The sequence below is a fragment of the Vigna radiata genome, chromosome 9 (assembly GCF_000741045.1).
Source record: "Vigna radiata var. radiata cultivar VC1973A chromosome 9, Vradiata_ver6, whole genome shotgun sequence".
Lineage (NCBI taxonomy): Eukaryota > Viridiplantae > Streptophyta > Magnoliopsida > Fabales > Fabaceae > Vigna > Vigna radiata.
In genome coordinates, this window is record NC_028359.1 from 4,110,380 (window position 1) to 4,128,146 (window position 17,767).

Sequence of the window (17,767 nt, forward strand, 5' to 3'; positions counted from 1 at the left end):
TTTAAATCGGTTATAATGGAGGAACTAATGGTGGCCGTGGTGAATTGATTGACTATTTCACAAGTTGTGTTTGGAAAATTTGTTATATTCATCAAAGAGTCCTTGTGAGCAAGATCATCAAACTCGAGAGTTTACTTAAATTGTTGGGTTTTGATAAACTCAAACTTAGGGGTTCATCCTTTTAAAAATAATACTCTCTTGGTCGCTTTTTATAGGACCATTTTTGGATTGTTATTTGCCTTTTTTTATATGGTTGTTTGTAATTGTCTTATACATAAATGATTTTTTTCCTAAAATACCCTTGATTAATTGCCATGTTAATACCAAACAAGGTAATAAATGCCAGAAACTAATGATAAGTTTCTTAATAGGATTCAAGAATATGAGTAACCACCAATGTTGATTAGTTAAATCAAGAGTTCAGCAACCTTGTTTATGAGAACCTAATAGTCTAGAAATAGAGGGTTTTAGTAATGGAGTATGAGGGGCAGTTTGAGCTTCTCATTGTTCCATTGTGCTTTGCATATGAAAAGTTCATGTGAAGGGTGCTTATTAATGGGTTGAAAGAGGAAGTTAGAATGATGGGTGCAAGAGTGTTTATTAATCGGATTTAGAACTTGGGTCATACGACATGGAGTTCGACAAAGAAAATTGGGCTTTTTCTCAACAAATCCATGTTAAGTGGGAGGTGAGCAAAATTCTAGGTCATATATTGAGAATAATACCAAAAGGGGGAACTGACCGCTTTGAAAGTAATTGTTGGAAGTTCCACATCGACTAGAGATAAGGCCAATTTATAATATATAAGTGAGGTGCAAATCTCACCTTACAAGCCTGTTTTGTGAGGTTGAGTTAGGCCTTAAAACCCACTTTCTAATATGGTATCAGAGTCATGGTTAAAGCCTATTCTAGCGAGTTCTAAGTGGAAATTTCTGTTTCTATTCCACCTATTGTCGGGCCGCTATTGGACCACCCAATTTCTACTATCACGCACGAGCTGTCTATACCTCGGCATGAAGGGGGTTTGTTGGAAGTCCCACATCGACTAGAGATAAGGCCAATTTATAATATATAAGTGAGGTGCAAACCTCACTTTACAAGCCGGTTTTGTGGGGTTGAATTACGCCTAAAAACCCACTTTCTAATAGTAATCAGTCATACCCGCATGAGATTAGTGCCATAAGAATTAACAGAACAGGTGTGATTGGAACTTGTGTATTATGAGGTGCTCATCTAGTAGTGTGGGATGCTTGGAGTATTTAAATGTTTGGCTCTCCTCCTGTAACAGCTAGCTTTTGATGATGGAAGTTGAGTGAAGTGTCAGAGTGAAAGTCGCTGAAATGTCAACTCTTATGGGTGGTGCTATAGAAGGGACATAGGTATTATAAGGTAAGTCCCACAGAGAGTGGTATGGATGCTTGGTGGAGTAGTTAAGATGTCAGAAACTTAAGGAGACTTCTGGATTAATTTGGTTACTACAATGCTTTTATTCAAGAATTTTGGGGCAATTGCCAAGCATCTAACCCAACTCTCAAAGAACAGTTTTTAGTTGGTAGAGGAGGCACAAAGGACCTTCAAGCAGTAGAAAACAGCCATGGAAAGCCTTCAAGCACAAAGGGTCTTCACAGTCAGGGAAATGAATATAAGTGAGGAGATGGAGGGTGAGCAATCACTTGGGTGTTGTGAGGGTTGGCTTGTGTGGCATGAGGAAGAGGAGGTGTCTTTCTGTACGTGTTTTAGTTCTACTTCTTCAGTGAAATTCTCTTGTAGTGGGGGATTCAAGGCAATAGATATAGTTTCTATCCAATCGATATTGATATCGTGTTGGCCCCAAGTAAATAATACAGTGGTTCCTCTTTATTTATAGTATACTATTTAGTGTCCGTTTAGACAAGTTTTCTCATGAGCTTGTCTTCGAATGAAAAATGAGAAGAAAAAGATGAGCTTCTTCATTAGTTACAATTAGCTTATGCATAAGTTAAAAATACAAATATAGAGAAGTTTTATGAGAAAACTTCTATAGATTAATTTGTACAGATGTAATTTTAGCTCATGCAGAAACTCATTTATTTTTTTCTTATTTTTCTCTTCTAGAAGTGTTATGGGAAAGTATGTTCAAACGGACCCCTGTTTACACTTTCTCTGAAGCCCTTGCCAGTTGTCTTCATTGGATCAAGTATGGAGACTTTAGTCCTTGATTTTCTTGAGTAAATACAAACAGCCAATATAGTTCCTTTTTCTTTCCGAAAATCTTAGTCTTTTATATCCTGCACACAACAAACACGCTTGTTAAATTAAAGTTAAAGCATTTGTTAATAGTCATCTTTATTTGTGTAACTATATAATCTCTTATATATTCCGAACTTTGGCATGCATCTTATATATTTAGAACTTATAAAGGATAGGCAAATAATATAGTTTAGACATCCTCTATAACTTCTTATATATTGAAAACTTATGCATGCATCTGCTAGTGTTCTCTTTGCCTTTTGATTGATTACCTATGGAAGTGCTTAGGTAAAATGCTTATGCTCATTTAGATAAAGCCATTATTTCAATTCATCAACGCATTTTCTTGGCATGTACTGACAGATTATTTATGATGATGATTGTGTGAAACAGATTAATCTTGCAAGTTTGGTTTGCTTGCTTGGTTTTGGTTTGAATTTGAAGTGGTTTTAATGGGGAATATACTGAATCTGAACAATTCCAAGACTAGATGGAATAACTCTTATGAGGTTTTGCAAGTTCAATCGTGCAAGAGACGTAGGTTGTCATCAAACTCTTGTGAAGATAATGAAAGACTGATTCCTCTCCTTCCTGATGAGATAACAATACAGATACTAGCTAGAGTTCCTCGAATTTATTATTTGAATCTGAAGTTAGTTTGCCGTGCTTGGAAGGCAACCCTTGTTAGCTCTGAGCTATTTAGTGTGAGAAAAGGCCTTGGAACCATGGAGGAGTGGCTCTACATTTTGACAAAAGTGAAGGATGATAAGCTTTTATGGTATGCCTTGGACCCTCTTTCTAGAAGATGGCAAAGGTTGCCACCAATGCCTAAAGTAGGGTTTGAAGATGAAACAAAGAAAGGTTTAATTTCCTTTCCCCTTCGGATGTGGAGCATGATGGGTTCAAGTATTAGAATTGTTGATGTCATTATGAGCTGGCTGGGGAGGAGAGATGCCCTGGACTGGATGCCATTTTGTGGTTGCTCAATAGGAGCCGTTGATGGTTGCATCTATGCATTAGGAGGATTTTCAAGAGCTTCAGCAATGAAATCTGTTTGGCAGTATGATCCCATTAAAAACTCCTGGGCCGAGGCTAGTTCAATGTCAGTTGGTAGAGCCTATTCCAAGACAGGTATATTAAATAATAAGCTCTATGTCGTTGGTGGGGTTACAAGGGGTCGTGGTGGACTAAGCCCTCTACAATCTGCAGAAGTGTATGACCCTCATACAGGCATGTGGTCCCAATTACCTAGCATGCCTTTTGCTAGAGCTCAAGTGTTGCCAACTGCATTTTTGGCTGACCTACTCAAGCCTATTGCCACAGGAATGGCTTCATACAGGGGCAGGTTATTTGTGCCTCAAAGTTTGTATTGCTGGCCATTTTTTGTTGATGTTGGGGGTGAAGTATATGATCCAAATATAAATTCATGGCTTGAAATGCCAATCGGCATGGGTGAAGGCTGGCCTGCAAGGCAAGCTGGAACAAAATTGAGTGTTACTGTCAATGATGATCTATATGCACTCGATCCTTCAAATTCTCTTGACAGTGCAAAGATCAAGGTATATGATTATGAAGATGATACTTGGAAAGTTGCAGCAGTAGATGTTCCTATTCATGATTTCACCGATTCAGAATCTCCTTATCTCCTGGCTGGTTTACTTGGAAAACTTCATATAATTACTAAAGATGCTAATAACAATATTACAGTGTTGCAGGCTGACATGCAACATGAACATGCTGGGTCAGCTTTCTCCCAATCAATAATCACTTCACCAGATAACTCAATCACTGAAGATGCTGAATCTTCTGCACAAAGTCAAGGAGAATTTTGGAAGGTTCTTGCAACTAGGAGTGGTAGATCTGCTGAACTAGTCAACTGTCAATCCCTTAAAATTTGAATCTTTTTTTGGGTAGGTGTAGTTTATAGTCCTCTTGTGGTTATAATTTCTGAGTGTATCTCTGTTGGTTGGCATGATTGCTTACAAGCCAGTAGGTTGGGTGAAATTTCAAAGTTGTAAATGATTTCCTTTACAGATGATTCATAAGATGTGTAACCAATAAAACAAAAACTTAGAACTACACGGAGCCAGAACATCATTCAAACAAACACTACAAAATGAACACACCCCTTATGCTAGCGGTTAATGTGGTTGATAGTTTCATTTATTGTTATCTATTGGACTAGGTTTTTACTATTCACCTTTTTTAATGAAAACAAATACACGTTACAGAGTAATTTAATAACTCTGTAAATAAAATTGAAGGGAAAAGCAAGAACGAAAACCAATTTGAAGTTTAACGGAGAGAGAAATTTCACCAGTTAGAAACAACTTTATATCCATTAAGGTTATAAGATGAGTAATTTTAGGAAAAAAAGAAGGAAAAAAATAAATTGGTATTAATAATAAGAAGCATTTGAATTATTATACAAAATGAATTATTTACTCATGAAAAAAGTATCTTTAGAGAGCTTGATAAAACATCTGTAGAATAATGTGAGATACAATGAGAGAAAATAGTAGAAAACAACCTAGACCCTGCTACAAATAGGTATAACTAATAAAACCACCTTTTAATAAAGTCTATTCTAAGTTTGAGTTTATTCTAATACCATCAAAGGGCTTCTTATGCACTCTTCACCACTGCATGATACACTAATTATTTGGTGCATTTAACCAACATTTTGCTGCTTTGTCTCTTCCTTCGATGTAAGCTTCTTTCGTTGTTTAGAAGTTTCTCTGTATCCAAAACTCATCTAGGCCCTGACAGTTCATCTGGGGGAATATTTGAAGATGAGTCTAATAATGGCCAGTAAGCATGGTGGAGACTGGAGGGGTCAAAATTTTGTTGGATCATATCCTCTTTTTGCCACCATTTTTCCCATTTTTCTGCCAAACCTTCACCCTCTAGCATTCTCACTACCTCAGACATCTTTGGTCTTTCGAAAGGGGAGCTTTGTGTGCATAGCAAGGCCACTCGGATCAACTCTTCTACTTCCTCCTCCCCATATTTTCCATCCAAATCTGCATCCACCAGTGTCTCCAACCTCTTTTCTTTCAATAGTGCTTTCACCTGAGATAAAAAATAATGTCATTTTCCAACAAAAACCATTAAACATTGGTCTTAATTTCAGTGCTTAGCTAATACAACAACCACAAACTAAACAGCTACGAGGAAGATGAGGTTCTAGAATCTGAAACAGAAAAAGGAATACATAGCAATTCTGTATTTTGTTTCAAAGCAAAGGTAGTTTTACAACAAAACAAAAACCAGAAGAAGCAACAAAGAGAGGTTTCAAAACTTCAACCAATATATATAGAAGAATAAATGAGAACTCCTCATCCTGTGCTGAAACAAGAATATTTAGTGCAGATATATTTCTTTCCATTAGTTCACCTTCAACTGATAAAGTTTTTGGAAAAAAAAAAAAAAACACATGACTGACTGTGGAACAAGAAGTACTAATACCATAGTTTTTGGCAAACATAATACCTACCCAATCGAGCAACATGACATCATCATCATTGGCAAGACGTGCTAAATCAAAAGCCCTCTGTCCAGTTATTAGTTCAAGAAGCATCACACCATATCCAAAAACATCAGTCTTCTCTGAAGACTTTCCAGTTGAGAGGTACTCAGGAGCAATGTGGCCAATAGTACCACGTACCGCAGTAGTAACATGAGTATCTTTGTAATCCATTAGCTTTGCTAAACCAAAATCTCCAACAACTGCTTCAAAGTCCTCATCCAACAATATATTTGCAGCTTTCACATCACGATGAATAATCTTTGGATCACAATGATCATGCAAATAAGCAAGTCCCCTTGCAGCTCCTAGAGCAATACCCTTCCGTTTTGACCATTCAAGTGGTGGTTGTGCTTCCGGACGATCTATATAAAAACAATATATATGCATAAAAGCATTTTTAATTTGAAAGCATATAGAAATTTAACAGAAGAAACTCTAGCAGATTTTCTGCTACTTAGCAAAAGAGCTGATTTGGATTCTCTATTTTGACCAAGATTAAATGATGTAGCCAAGCAAAATTGGATGACTGTGTGAACAAAATTCAGTTAGGATCAAACTTAAGCTTCTGATTTAACACATCAGACATATATAATTTTTATTTCACAAAGAATAAGTAAGAAATCTTACAAAAGATTTGAAGTGACAAAGTTTGCATAGCAACCAAAAAAGGATACATACTGGGTTTTTTCTTTTTGAACTTGAGAAACAGATTTAGGTAAATTAAAAGGTTCTTTTCATATCACATTAATCCTCTCTGATAAAGTAGACTGGTAAGGGTACCTCGTAAACATGAAGCTACACTTCCATTAACCATGAAAGGGTACACAAGCAAACGTTCAGTAGGTGTCATGCAAAAACCATGCAGGCGAAGCAAATTTCGATGCACAGCCATGCTGATCATTTCCACTTCAGTTTGAAATTGCATCTCCCCACCCTGGGTTCGTTCCTCTTTAAGTCTTTTTACTGCTACAAGATCTCCATTTGTTAAGCGTCCTTTATAAACCTTGCCAAATCCACCTCTACCAAGAATGTTTTTGTTGTTAAAGCTATCTGTTGCAACTTGCAGTTCACGCAATGAAAACCTTCTAAGCTGACCAAGATGAACTTCAGGATCCTCCTCAGCTGCCAGTGAAGGACACAAAAAAAAGAAAAAGAATCAGTCATTTATGGCTATCATATGCAGCTTTGATCACTAAGTAAACCATCTTTTCTTTTAATCAACGAACCTGCAACATCAAAGAAAAAGTCCTGTGGTTTCCTTCTTTTACAATAAACAAGTGTAATCACAGGAGCTGCAAACAACAGTGCAGCACCCACAGCAACTGCTCCAGCAATGATTCCAATAACACGGTTATTCTTACCTACATGGATTAACAGGATTAAATGGGAAACTATTACTCCGTTCAAAAACTTTGCTTCCCTTTGAATAGCATAGGAAAAAGTTCAACATTATTATTAATCCCACTTTTCTTCTATCTAGAGTACACACTCCGCACTCCAGGCTTCTCCCTCTTCTGATTCAAAAGAACATAAGATCATGCAGAGGTTATGCTTAAGGTATTTACACCATCAAAGATCACTGTTTAGTAACACTAGGTCTGTCTTTTCCAAAAAAGTTAAAACTTGTCAGAATGAAAAGATTCGGTGCCAACAATCATTTACATAATAAGCATGCATTTGGGAAATACCATGAACCTATCAATGGTAAAAAGGGTGATGGAAATATTTGAAGTTGGAATGGAATGTATGCATCATGTTAAAGAAACGTAAGTGAATACCACCAAAACAATTCTGAGGGCACTTTTAAGAGTTGTATTTTTTTCACCTTATATTTTTATGTCAGGTTATTCTTTAAAAAATTAAATTCATTACCAAGCAGAAAACAGATACAAACAAACCTGAAGAACTTGCTGGTGGTGCAGCAGCTGGTGGAGATTGAGTGTCTATATTATTCAATAGGGGGTTATTCCTAAAACTGTAATGACAAATAAATAGGTGAATAAAATTTTGATATCTCATCCCTGATAATATTACTAGTATATATAAATATAGTAAACTAATAGTGATAGTAATAGTAATGTGTTGCATAAAAAATGATGGGATTCTACAGAACCAAAATGGCTGTTGGCTAACCGTTGTAGTGTGATTCTTTCAGTGTGCTTATGGAAACAAACAAAGTTAAATTGAACAAACCTGATGGGAGTGAAATATGAAAAAGAACCGTTGATTGGTACATCTCCTGTTAAGTTGTTCTTCGATAAATCGCTAGATTCAATAATCATGTGTCAGGTTACACATAAAATAGGATAGCAATGTATCAAGACATAGGAGTAAAACTCACAGCACTTGTAGTTTATCAACATTGGTCAGAGACATAGGAATTTTTCCTGACAAGCTGTTATTGTTGAGACGCCTGATTCAGGGAGCAGAGCCATTTAGTTTTCAAGATAATAAACTAATAACAGAAGAGTAACAAAACAAGACAACAAAAACAATCATTAAGTAGAAAGTGTAGTGAGTGTGTGCTTATGTCACGTAATAGCTTGTTTGTAACTTGTATAAGCATCTATGTCATGTGATTGTGCAGAGTCATTCTTATTCTTCTCTGTGGCAAGAAGATTTGTTGGAACTCAAATGTGATTGAGGAATATAAAACTTATGAATGCTAACAAAGAAGAAACAGAAATGAAACTAATCTACATAAGCCTTGCATATTAAAGATATGAGATCAAGGAAAGAATTTCATACAGGAAACGTAGTTTTTTAAGGTTGGCTAATTCGACTGGAATTTGACCAGTAATGTTGTTCGAGTAAAGATCCAAGCTCACCAAGTTTGTCAAACTTCCAAGCTCAATTGGGATTTTCCCAGTTATATTATTACTATAAAGTTCCCTGCCAAAAGAAAGATATTCAGATTTGGGCAGAGAAAGATCCAGTGAATAACTAAAAGTTGTGTAAATCATCTGAATCAATGCTATGATGGGTTAGAAAATATAATAAAAGTTAATAAGGTAAAAATGTGTGTGCTATGCAAACGCATATGAAAAAACTCAAATAGCTTAGCCTGGTTTTGCAGGCAACAAGAAACTTTTGGACTATTCATATAAGTTATGGTTTAAATGGAAATCAAATCATAACCATTAATACCAATGGCTTTAAAGACTAGAAGAATTTGAACTCCCATCCTCCAATTTTTCTACTTGCTCATTACCATGTCAAGTGAAGTAAAGACTAACCACTCCAATAAACATTGAAAATTTGCATTCAAGACATGCTTAGTAAGTATATCAGCTGCATTATCGAACAAATGTTTGCAACACAACTTTATCAACAACAACTAAATCTCAAATAGATCTTTTACGTCAATATATTTGGTCTTGTGAAAATGAGTATTCTAAGTTAAGTGAATAGGCACTTTGACTACCACAAAATAGCAACAAGAACATCTTGTGTTGGTCCAAGTTGATTAACCAAATCTTGAAGTCAAATAGTATCCTTTCACATCATCTATAGATGAAAGATGTTCTACTTTAGCTATAGATAATACAGCAATTTATTGATGTATTTCTTTCTAACTGATAGCACAGCTACAAACAATAAAGATATCCAAGAAAGAGATCTTTAATCAAGATGAACACCATAATCTGAATCAGTGCACACCAACCTTCTATTACAAGATCTATCTTCAGTCTTATGTATCTTTACTCCATGTAACAGAAGCTAAATTAGGTTTACTACATTCTATAACATACTTAAGGTTGTCGACTACTCTAGTATAAGGAATATCATACACACTTAACTTCCATCATTTGTGGGAAAGGTCTGAAGCTAAAAATGTGCAGGAAAAAGTGTAGAAACATTTCAACCTTCAAGAAAATTTTCAGCATATTACTTTTGTGAAAAGAATAATCTTCAGACCAAAGAATTTTCAAAGTTGCACCCACTTCTTTCATTTCAAAACATATCATTAACATAATGTAACAAGCATATAAAGATCTATCAGGAATTTTCTGAATGATTAGTTATCATATTGACTTTTAGAATAATCTTGCTTAATCACGTCTGAATTCAGCCATCAATATCGTATCCATTTCTTAACTTACAAGTATTGCAAATTTGGGAGTTGACCAAGCTGTGCAACGAGCTCACCCGAAAGGTTTGCATTTCCAAGATCACTACCCAACAAAAGAAAAGTGTTTTTTCACTGTATGAACACTCTGTTACGAACCAAATAATTTTAAGACCTATGATAAATTTCACAAAACCACAAGTAAAAATAACATAGATATCTTACACACGGATCACGCTATTGTCATTATTGCATGTAACATGAAACCATGTGCAAGGATTGACAAGAGTAGAATCCCAACTTTGAAGAACATTATTGGGATCATTCATATTTCCCCTCAATGCAGACAGGGCATCACCTGTCATAGAAGTAATATTCAAGTTCAATTAAACACACTTCATATATTAAATAGACAGGATTAGAAAAATCAAACAGGTGTTTCTAATGAAATTTTGCGAAATACAGGAAGTAAAGAGATAAGTCCAATTTCCTCAAGAACATTTAAGTCATATAGAGCACCAAGACACCATAGAAATATTTAAGATCGAAGTTTCTCCTCCAAAATAAAGATTGGTTTCTATTTCATCCTTAACTAAGTTTTCAATTTATTCCCCTAATTGTTGTTTTCACATTGCATGCTAACTCCACTTTTATTACTCAATCTAACATATGAGCCAGAAACAGTACAGCAGAAAGGCAACAACAAGAACAGAAACAGCATTAAACAAGAGTAAAAACCCACCTTCTTGGTTGCCAGAAACCTTGACCATGAAGTCAAGCACCAAAAATGCACAAAGAAGAAACAAACACCAGAAAGATGAAATCACTTGCTTCATGTTGCCCCTCCTCTTCACTCATGCACATGCACTTGAATATCCCTCATACAGAGCCCCTCTCAAGGACTAGTTGATCTCTTTTAAACCCTTCAAGCCCATAAGCAAATTGACCAAAAGAAATCTCAGTCAACTCAGAGTTACACTACCACTAAATTTTCCAACTTCTCCTTTTCTTCTGTCATTTCTTAAATTGGAGCCACCTAGAATAGAATCTCATGTGAAGGTCATCAATTTCAAGTAAAAATGCTGAAGGTAGCAACAGGTTTTAGGCTGATAAAGAAAGAGGAGTGATTTTCAAGCCAAAATAAGTTGGGATATGGAGACAAGACAGGAGAGGCAAGTCTATGAATGTTGCATTTTCTGGCCCAGATATTTCTTCATTTTGTTATTCTTCTGTCAGTTGCTTCTATTCTTAATTTCAAGAAAATTGTGATGAGAAAGTAAGTTTGATATGAGAAGGACATTGATGGAGTATTAGGAAGTAGGTTTATTGGTGATTGATTTCAAAGGTAAGTTTTAAATCTTACTTGTATATTATAATAATTATAAAAATCCAAGCTTTAGAAGAATTTGCATGTGTTAGAAGTTTGAATAGAGAAGTATGAGGAAAGGGTCAAAAACGCGCCCTTGGAGACTTAGGACGACGACATTGCCCTGTGCATACGAAGATGTTTCTGCATAATTAATTGCCACATTTTGTTTCTCTGTGTTTACTTACTTGTGGTCATACATGGAGTCAATGTAAGCTATTTATTATACACTTATCAGCTAATTTATTTTGACTTTCAGTCTATTATTATTTTTATTATTATTATTATTATTATTTTTATTATTTTGACTTCTACTTTTTAGGTTGATGAGGTGAAATTATCCTTAGTGGAGAGTAAAAATATAATTTTTGATGAATTTTACTTTTAAATTAGAAGACACCCTCCTTAATTCAATAATTCTAAAAAATTGAAATAGATATATTTGAATTACTTATAATTAATTTTTATTTTATTTTTTAATAACATATTTGTATAGAGTAATTGAAATATCTTAAATTTGAATTTTTTATTTAGATAACGTAATATGTAAGGGCCTGAAATAAATAAGGCTATTGGGCCTTATGTTAAGACAGCTAGACCCATAAACTAAGGGTACCTTAGTCTTAGAAGGGACTTTTCAGAAATCCAAGTTCATTAGACAACTTTCTTTTCTCTCTCTAGAAACCCTTTTTCCCTAAAAAGTTCTTTGCCTTCTCTCTACATTTTCCATTCACTGAATCGTACAATCTTTGGTTTGAAGGGGCCTAAGCGTACACGGCGTCAAGAGCTTCACTTTAAACCGATCAGTTTCTCCATATCATTCTGGTAGGTGGTCTTTTTGTTTCCCTCTGCCATTTTGATACCTAGGGTTTGGGGTTCTACTGATTTCATGCAGTTAGAGCTGTCCTCATTCTAATTTCTCTTAAGTCATAACTCTAACAACTATTTTCTACCACCAATATGGGGTTTATAGCTGTTGTTGTGTTCTGACTGAGTGAGACTCCGTTAAGGCGTCTTCAATTAGCTTATTTTAAGAAACCCAGGTAAGGGGAGCTAATTATCTTGTATGAATTTATTTTATAAAAATATATGCAGGTTGAATGTTGAACTAGTGTGTTCTTGTGAAGCTATTCTACGATTTTAATTTTTATTGGATGTTATAACTGAGAATGTGAAATTGTGCTTAAATAATTTGTGCTTTGGTGTTGAATTGGTACATGTGGAAATTTATGTTTGTAAGTGTCTTTGTTTAAATTAATCTATTTTGGTTGAAATTGATCTGGTTGGAGGGTTTGGAGTAAGGGCTTTGTGATAGCATGTATATGGGTATTAAAAAGGTGTGCAGGTACTGTTTAAGGTTACTGTGAGGGGAAGGGGATATATAAAACTGGGTATTTGATGTCTAGAACAATGTAGGACAGTTTTAATAACTTAGATAATTAAAGCATAACTTGTTGAGAGCCTTTCTTTGTTGGTAGGATAGAGGAACCTTAAAAACCTGAGTTGGCACATCCCTGATCATAGAGCAGCTCTGGCTTGGTCCAATCAGTTGTGAATAGTCATATGTGCTGGCGTCGAAGTTAGGCTAGATGCGTTCAGACATCTGGGTCCTCTCCAGTGACCAATTGGAGGAAAGTAAGATCTCTACTATTATATTATTAATATAATATGAAATGTATAATATATATATATATATATATATATATATATATATTATTAAATAATATGGAAATATAAGTTAAGGAAGCATGATATATATTATATCAATATAATAGGGATATATAAGATGCAGGGAAGTACGTATGATATAAATTGTTATCATAATATTTATATATAAAAGAAAGTATGAGATATATTATATTTAGGTATTATATATATAAGAGATGCAAGAGAGTAAATACAATAATAAATTATATTAAAATAATGTTGTTTTAGAGAAAATTAATAGTAAAGATACGTATGATATTAAATTTTACCTGTGGGGATGTATTATTTTACAAGAAATTGTAGAGTTTTGTAGTGTGATTGAGATAACATGACAGTATTTTCTATTTGAGATGATTGGAAGTGGCTGTGGAGCATGTTCTGGTATATATGACTTGATCTTTAAGGCTTAAACATGTGGTTTGATTATAATTCAAAGGTGTGTGAATTGGGAAAGGCTGGAACATGATTTCATGGTTGCTTATGGTAGTTTCAAATGTAGAATCTCTTGGTGAGATTCTTAGTGTTTTAGAATGAAAGTAGGAGCTCAGTCTTGGGGATCTTCCTGACGCTCCAATGGTCTTTCTTCTCACGTAGAGAGGACTGAACCATGTGGTGAGGAGTAGCAGGACGTTTTAGTCTTGGAGGCTTCCATCATGCTCCAGGGCGCAGAACAGACTAACCTCGTGAGTGTGGCAGGGCGGGGGAGCCCAAGGCGGGGGAGCCTAAGTATCACAAGCCACTACGAGTGCCTGACCCGCCATAGCTCGTCTATCATTCTAAAGTCCGGACGAGTCAAGTCTAGAAGATTACATGCTAGGATCTGTGTTGTATATATTGTCTTGCTTGTATATACTTTACCTGGGTTGAATTCTGTATGTTCATGTTGGTATAATTGCATGCTTTTTATATAATTAGCTCACCCTTGTATGCTTGTGTTTGTGCCATGTTTGCGCTGTTTTCTTTTGTGATGATCGTCCACTTGGATAGGAGTAGATGGCAAGGAGGTTACTTTGGAAATAACTCTTGATAGGGATGGCAATGCTGCAGTCTAGTCCACTAGACCTCATTTCTCTCAGTCATGTTATTTTGAAGAACCTTTTTATGTTTTAAAATTTTTAATTCCTTGTTTTTTCAGGGAGAAACTTTAGTACTCCACTTCCAAATTCTAAGTACTGTTTAAGGATGATTGTAATCTTATTACTCTTAACTGCTTTCTAGTATTATTCATGGTGACGCCTTTATTATATTATATATCTTTTTAATATAATTGGCATGTCACATTTATGGTATCATAGCAGTTTGTTCCTAGGATAACCTAGGGTTGCGGGTTTGTCGTGACTTTCCGGTGGAAAGTTGAGTCTGAATGGTATGTTCTACCATTTCCTCCACGTCTATATAGTAAAGTTGTGTATATAACTAGAAGTATTGAGAACAGAAAACATCTTGATAAGAGTAGTGAGGGTGCACACTCATGACTTTTACCAGAGATGATTTTCCTTTCTTGATTCTGAAGTTTTGGGGTAAAAAAGAGTTGGAGTTATCCTATGTGTATGAAATGGTCTGATGCTTTTGTATGCGATTGTGGTTGGAGCTTGTTTCTGGGTCCTTGCGTATTAGATTCATGGAGAGGGGTTGAGGTAGTGATTCTTCTAGAATGATTATTGTTTGTTTTGGGGTTAATTTAAGAGGATGCTAACTTAGTTTCAATTCCGTTTAATTAAAATATATGTTTTTTTGCTTGGTTATACTATCACTGCATTACCATGTTTTTCTTCTCTGAGATACTAAAATTCACTTCCTATTGATTGAATGTAATGTTCTTGGTTGTTGACCTGAAATTATTGTATGAGCTTGTTGTGGTTAGGTATCTTGTTTGATCACGTGAATATGTTGTAATTATGTTTGATAAAGTACCTGCAGTGTGGGTTTATATTTTAAATACTTTTGACTTGTTAATGTTATACTTCATGGGTAATGGCTCATTAGAGCCAACATCATCGTTGATATATTGGGGGTCACGAATTGGATGGTACAAAATGAGAAAGGACACGGTTTTAATGTCCACATTGCATGTAAAATGTTGGAATTGAATGACTGTTTGTGTCTTGGTATGATAGAGTGTAAGTCTGAAATTGCTTTGGTGTTGTTTTTAGGACCAGGATGGAATTATAGTATATTAGGGTAGATAGTTGTTGATTTGATGTTCAAAGTTTGATTCATCGTTGCCAAAGTTGTGATTGACTATTATGTCTAAAAGTGTTATGTAAAATTTATTGCTTACTAGGGTGTTTAAGTGAATGCATGCTATTAAGTATATTTCTGGTTGAAAAGTGGTGAATTTTTTTTAGCTTCATATTCATAGTCAGAAAACAATGGGTACATGCTGTTTTTGATGTAAATTTGAGGGTAGAAATACTTGCTGCAATGATGCAGTAACGATTAAATACATAAAAATAAGCTTGATGCAATAATATATTTGTTTACTGGTTAAAAGAAGTTTTGGTGTCGAGAAAATGTATGCTTACGTATCAAAAGTTATCATGCAATGGCTGAATGTGTTGGTTTATTACGGTGAAGTCAGAATGGAAATAGTAACAAACTGGATTTTGTTTTGGATGCTTTGTATTAGCTGTTTTTATTCCTTAGGAGTTAGCTGGAAATAGTGATGTTTTGAAAATTAGGAAAGATTGTAGGACCGTGAAGAATAGCTTTGATTGATGAATGGATGTAGCTGGTTTCTGTAGTTATGTTAGCCAATGAATTTTGTTGATGTATGAAAGTAAACCTTGGTGGTGTGGGGTGGTTGATTATTATAAGAAAGCTTTTTTTTTTACATGTAAGGCTAGTGTGTGGAGACAATTATATTGAAAAGCTACGGTGATTAGCATGGAGGAATGTAGATATGTATAAAAATAAAAGGTAGGACCGTGAACATGGATGAATTAGACTTTGGCAAGGCTACATATGTGCAAGGCATTAATTAAATGGGATTGTGGAGCCCGTGCATGAGAGAGGTTTCTCCATCAGCATTAAAAATTGATGTGCAGAATTTTGTTTTAGTATAATAGAAGAAGGAGGCTTGGTGCTTTATATTGTTGATATTTAGGCGTCAAAGTATGGAACCATGTGTTTTATTTCAGCAATTGACTTTTGAAGTGAGCTGAAGAATTTTATTTTTGGCAGAAAGAGGAAGAAAACATGGTGTTGCTGTATGGATATATTTTAGGCTTGAATTTGTGAAAAGTAGTCAGGGTCAGTGTTGCAGAAGCTCGTTCTTCCTTTCTTTCTTTCTTTTGTTTGTTTATTTATTTATTTATTTATTTATTTATTTTCTCTTCTATTTTCGAAAACTTTAGAAGAAAAGAGGGATTCTTGGTGTGGCTAAGGGAAGAAGAGAGAACTTAAGAATGATAGAAAGTGGCTAAGAGAAGTGAGAGTTTGAGTCAGTGAGAGTTGTAAGAGGTCGTAAAGCTTGGAGGAAGTGATTGCGTAGAGAGGAAGATAATTTTTCTAGGTATGGGAAGTTGTTTAATTGTGTGTGTGAATGACATGCTTCTCTTTACTTAATTATGTTCACTCGAGTATTGTATGATAGGGAATTGAGCTATCAAATTTGACTAGGAAGAGGGTATTGATAAATTGAGTATGAGAAATATGTTAAATTGATGTTTGAGTTGTATTGGGTTAAGGAAAATGGTTCTCTTCTGTTCACTTTGTGGCCAGTAGTAAAATGTGATTATGCATATGTTTCTTGATTCGTACCTTTTTTTGTGGTTATTGTAATATGAGAATATTATAAGGGTATGATTTCTGTTAAAAGGAAAGACGAATAGGATAGTTGTTTGGTGGAAATGGATATATAATGAGTTATGTTTTCAATTTTATAAATTAAGAAGTTGGTATCTATAGTTGAATTAAAGACGGGCCGGAAAATTGACGTATGCTTTGTAGTGTTTAATATTTTTGAACTGGAATTATGGTAGGATCTTGGAATGTGTGGGTTTAGTAATCTTAATTAAAAAGAAAATTTTAGAATAATGAGGAAGAGTGGATGTGTTTTAGTCAATAGGGGGTTTGGGTAGTGAAAAAAAAATAGGATTGGGAAGTAAACTCCATGATATAATATTATGTTCAGTGGAAATGAAATTAAGTTAACGGCGTGATGTGTTTAAGTTGGATGTGAACGGCTCGTGAATTCTGGAAAGATTGTATATGGGATGTTCTATTCATTTGTTAAATCTGATATAGGGAAATAGATATTATGATTAACTATGTTATAGAATTAGTGAATTTATGTGGGTTATGAAGGGAAGTGTTTGTTAACTGAGCATGGCACATTTGGAATGAACTAATTGGATGTTAGTGGGGAACTAATATGAATAAAAGTTATTTAAATTGACAATTAATGTCTTATGTTTTGGTTAAGATGAATAGGAATTTTTATGTGTGTTGGGCACTGAGTTAAAGTGGTATATTTGGGGTTTATCTCGTTTGAATTACTATGCACAGGTTGGTATAAAAATGAGTTTTTGTGATGTTAAGATGCATTAGGTGTGGTATGGGACGTTGTTCAATGATATATATGTTTAGGTATTAGTATATTATAGGGCATGGTTTAAAAGGGATAAAAGAATATGGTTAATAGAAACTGTTATAAGGAGATTTTTTTTCTATATGCAAAATAATAATATTAAGGTTGGTGCAATGATTGACTTATGGTATAAATTTAGAATCTTTTTTTTTTTTTGAGAAAAAGTTAGGGATTAAGTGAATTAAATGATTATTTTTCACGTTATTTGGTGTGTTACAATAATATGCTAAAATTTTGTAAGTAATAAGTTATCATCACGTTGGGAATTTGATAATA

The 17,767-nt window shown here is 34.7% G+C and overlaps 2 protein-coding genes across 6 annotated transcripts in view; one reads left to right on the top strand and one right to left on the bottom strand.

The window, feature by feature from the left end:
- Positions 1-4,336, top strand: part of LOC106774186 (F-box/kelch-repeat protein At1g22040) — a 6,191-nt gene extending 1,855 nt beyond the window's left edge. For all 5 annotated transcript variants that reach the window (XM_014661082.2, XM_014661081.2, XM_014661086.2 and 2 more), the window contains one exon: positions 2,623-4,336. In XM_014661082.2, the coding sequence (XP_014516568.1) occupies positions 2,682-4,127 (1,446 nt within the window). In that variant the 5' untranslated portion in view covers positions 2,623-2,681 and the 3' untranslated portion in view covers positions 4,128-4,336. The remainder of the gene's footprint in view (positions 1-2,622) is intronic.
- Positions 4,195-11,171, bottom strand: LOC106774250 (BRASSINOSTEROID INSENSITIVE 1-associated receptor kinase 1). The gene is made up of 11 exons (XM_014661181.2): positions 10,570-11,171; positions 10,053-10,185; positions 9,862-9,933; positions 8,507-8,650; positions 8,100-8,171; positions 7,952-8,023; positions 7,657-7,733; positions 6,985-7,119; positions 6,539-6,880; positions 5,726-6,120; positions 4,195-5,301 (listed from the first exon to the last, which is right to left on the bottom strand). Exons 1-11 carry the CDS (start codon positions 10,661-10,663, stop codon positions 4,981-4,983), a joined length of 1,857 nt encoding a protein of 618 aa, XP_014516667.1. The 5' UTR covers positions 10,664-11,171; the 3' UTR covers positions 4,195-4,980.
- Positions 11,172-17,767: the final 6,596 nt, after the last annotated feature.

Bases quoted from the DNA above. Each gene is read 5' to 3' on its own strand.
- LOC106774250 (XM_014661181.2), bottom strand. From the start codon at position 10,663: ATGAAGCAAGTGATTTCATCTTTCTGGTGTTTGTTTCTTCTTTGTGCA. The intron at 8,651-9,861 runs GTAAGTTAAGAA...TTCTTTTGGCAG, and splicing joins CTCCCAAATTTGCAATACTT to GGAACTTTATAGTAATAATA. The intron at 8,172-8,506 runs GTATGAAATTCT...TCCCTGAATCAG, and splicing joins CTTAAAAAACTACGTTTCCT to GCGTCTCAACAATAACAGCT.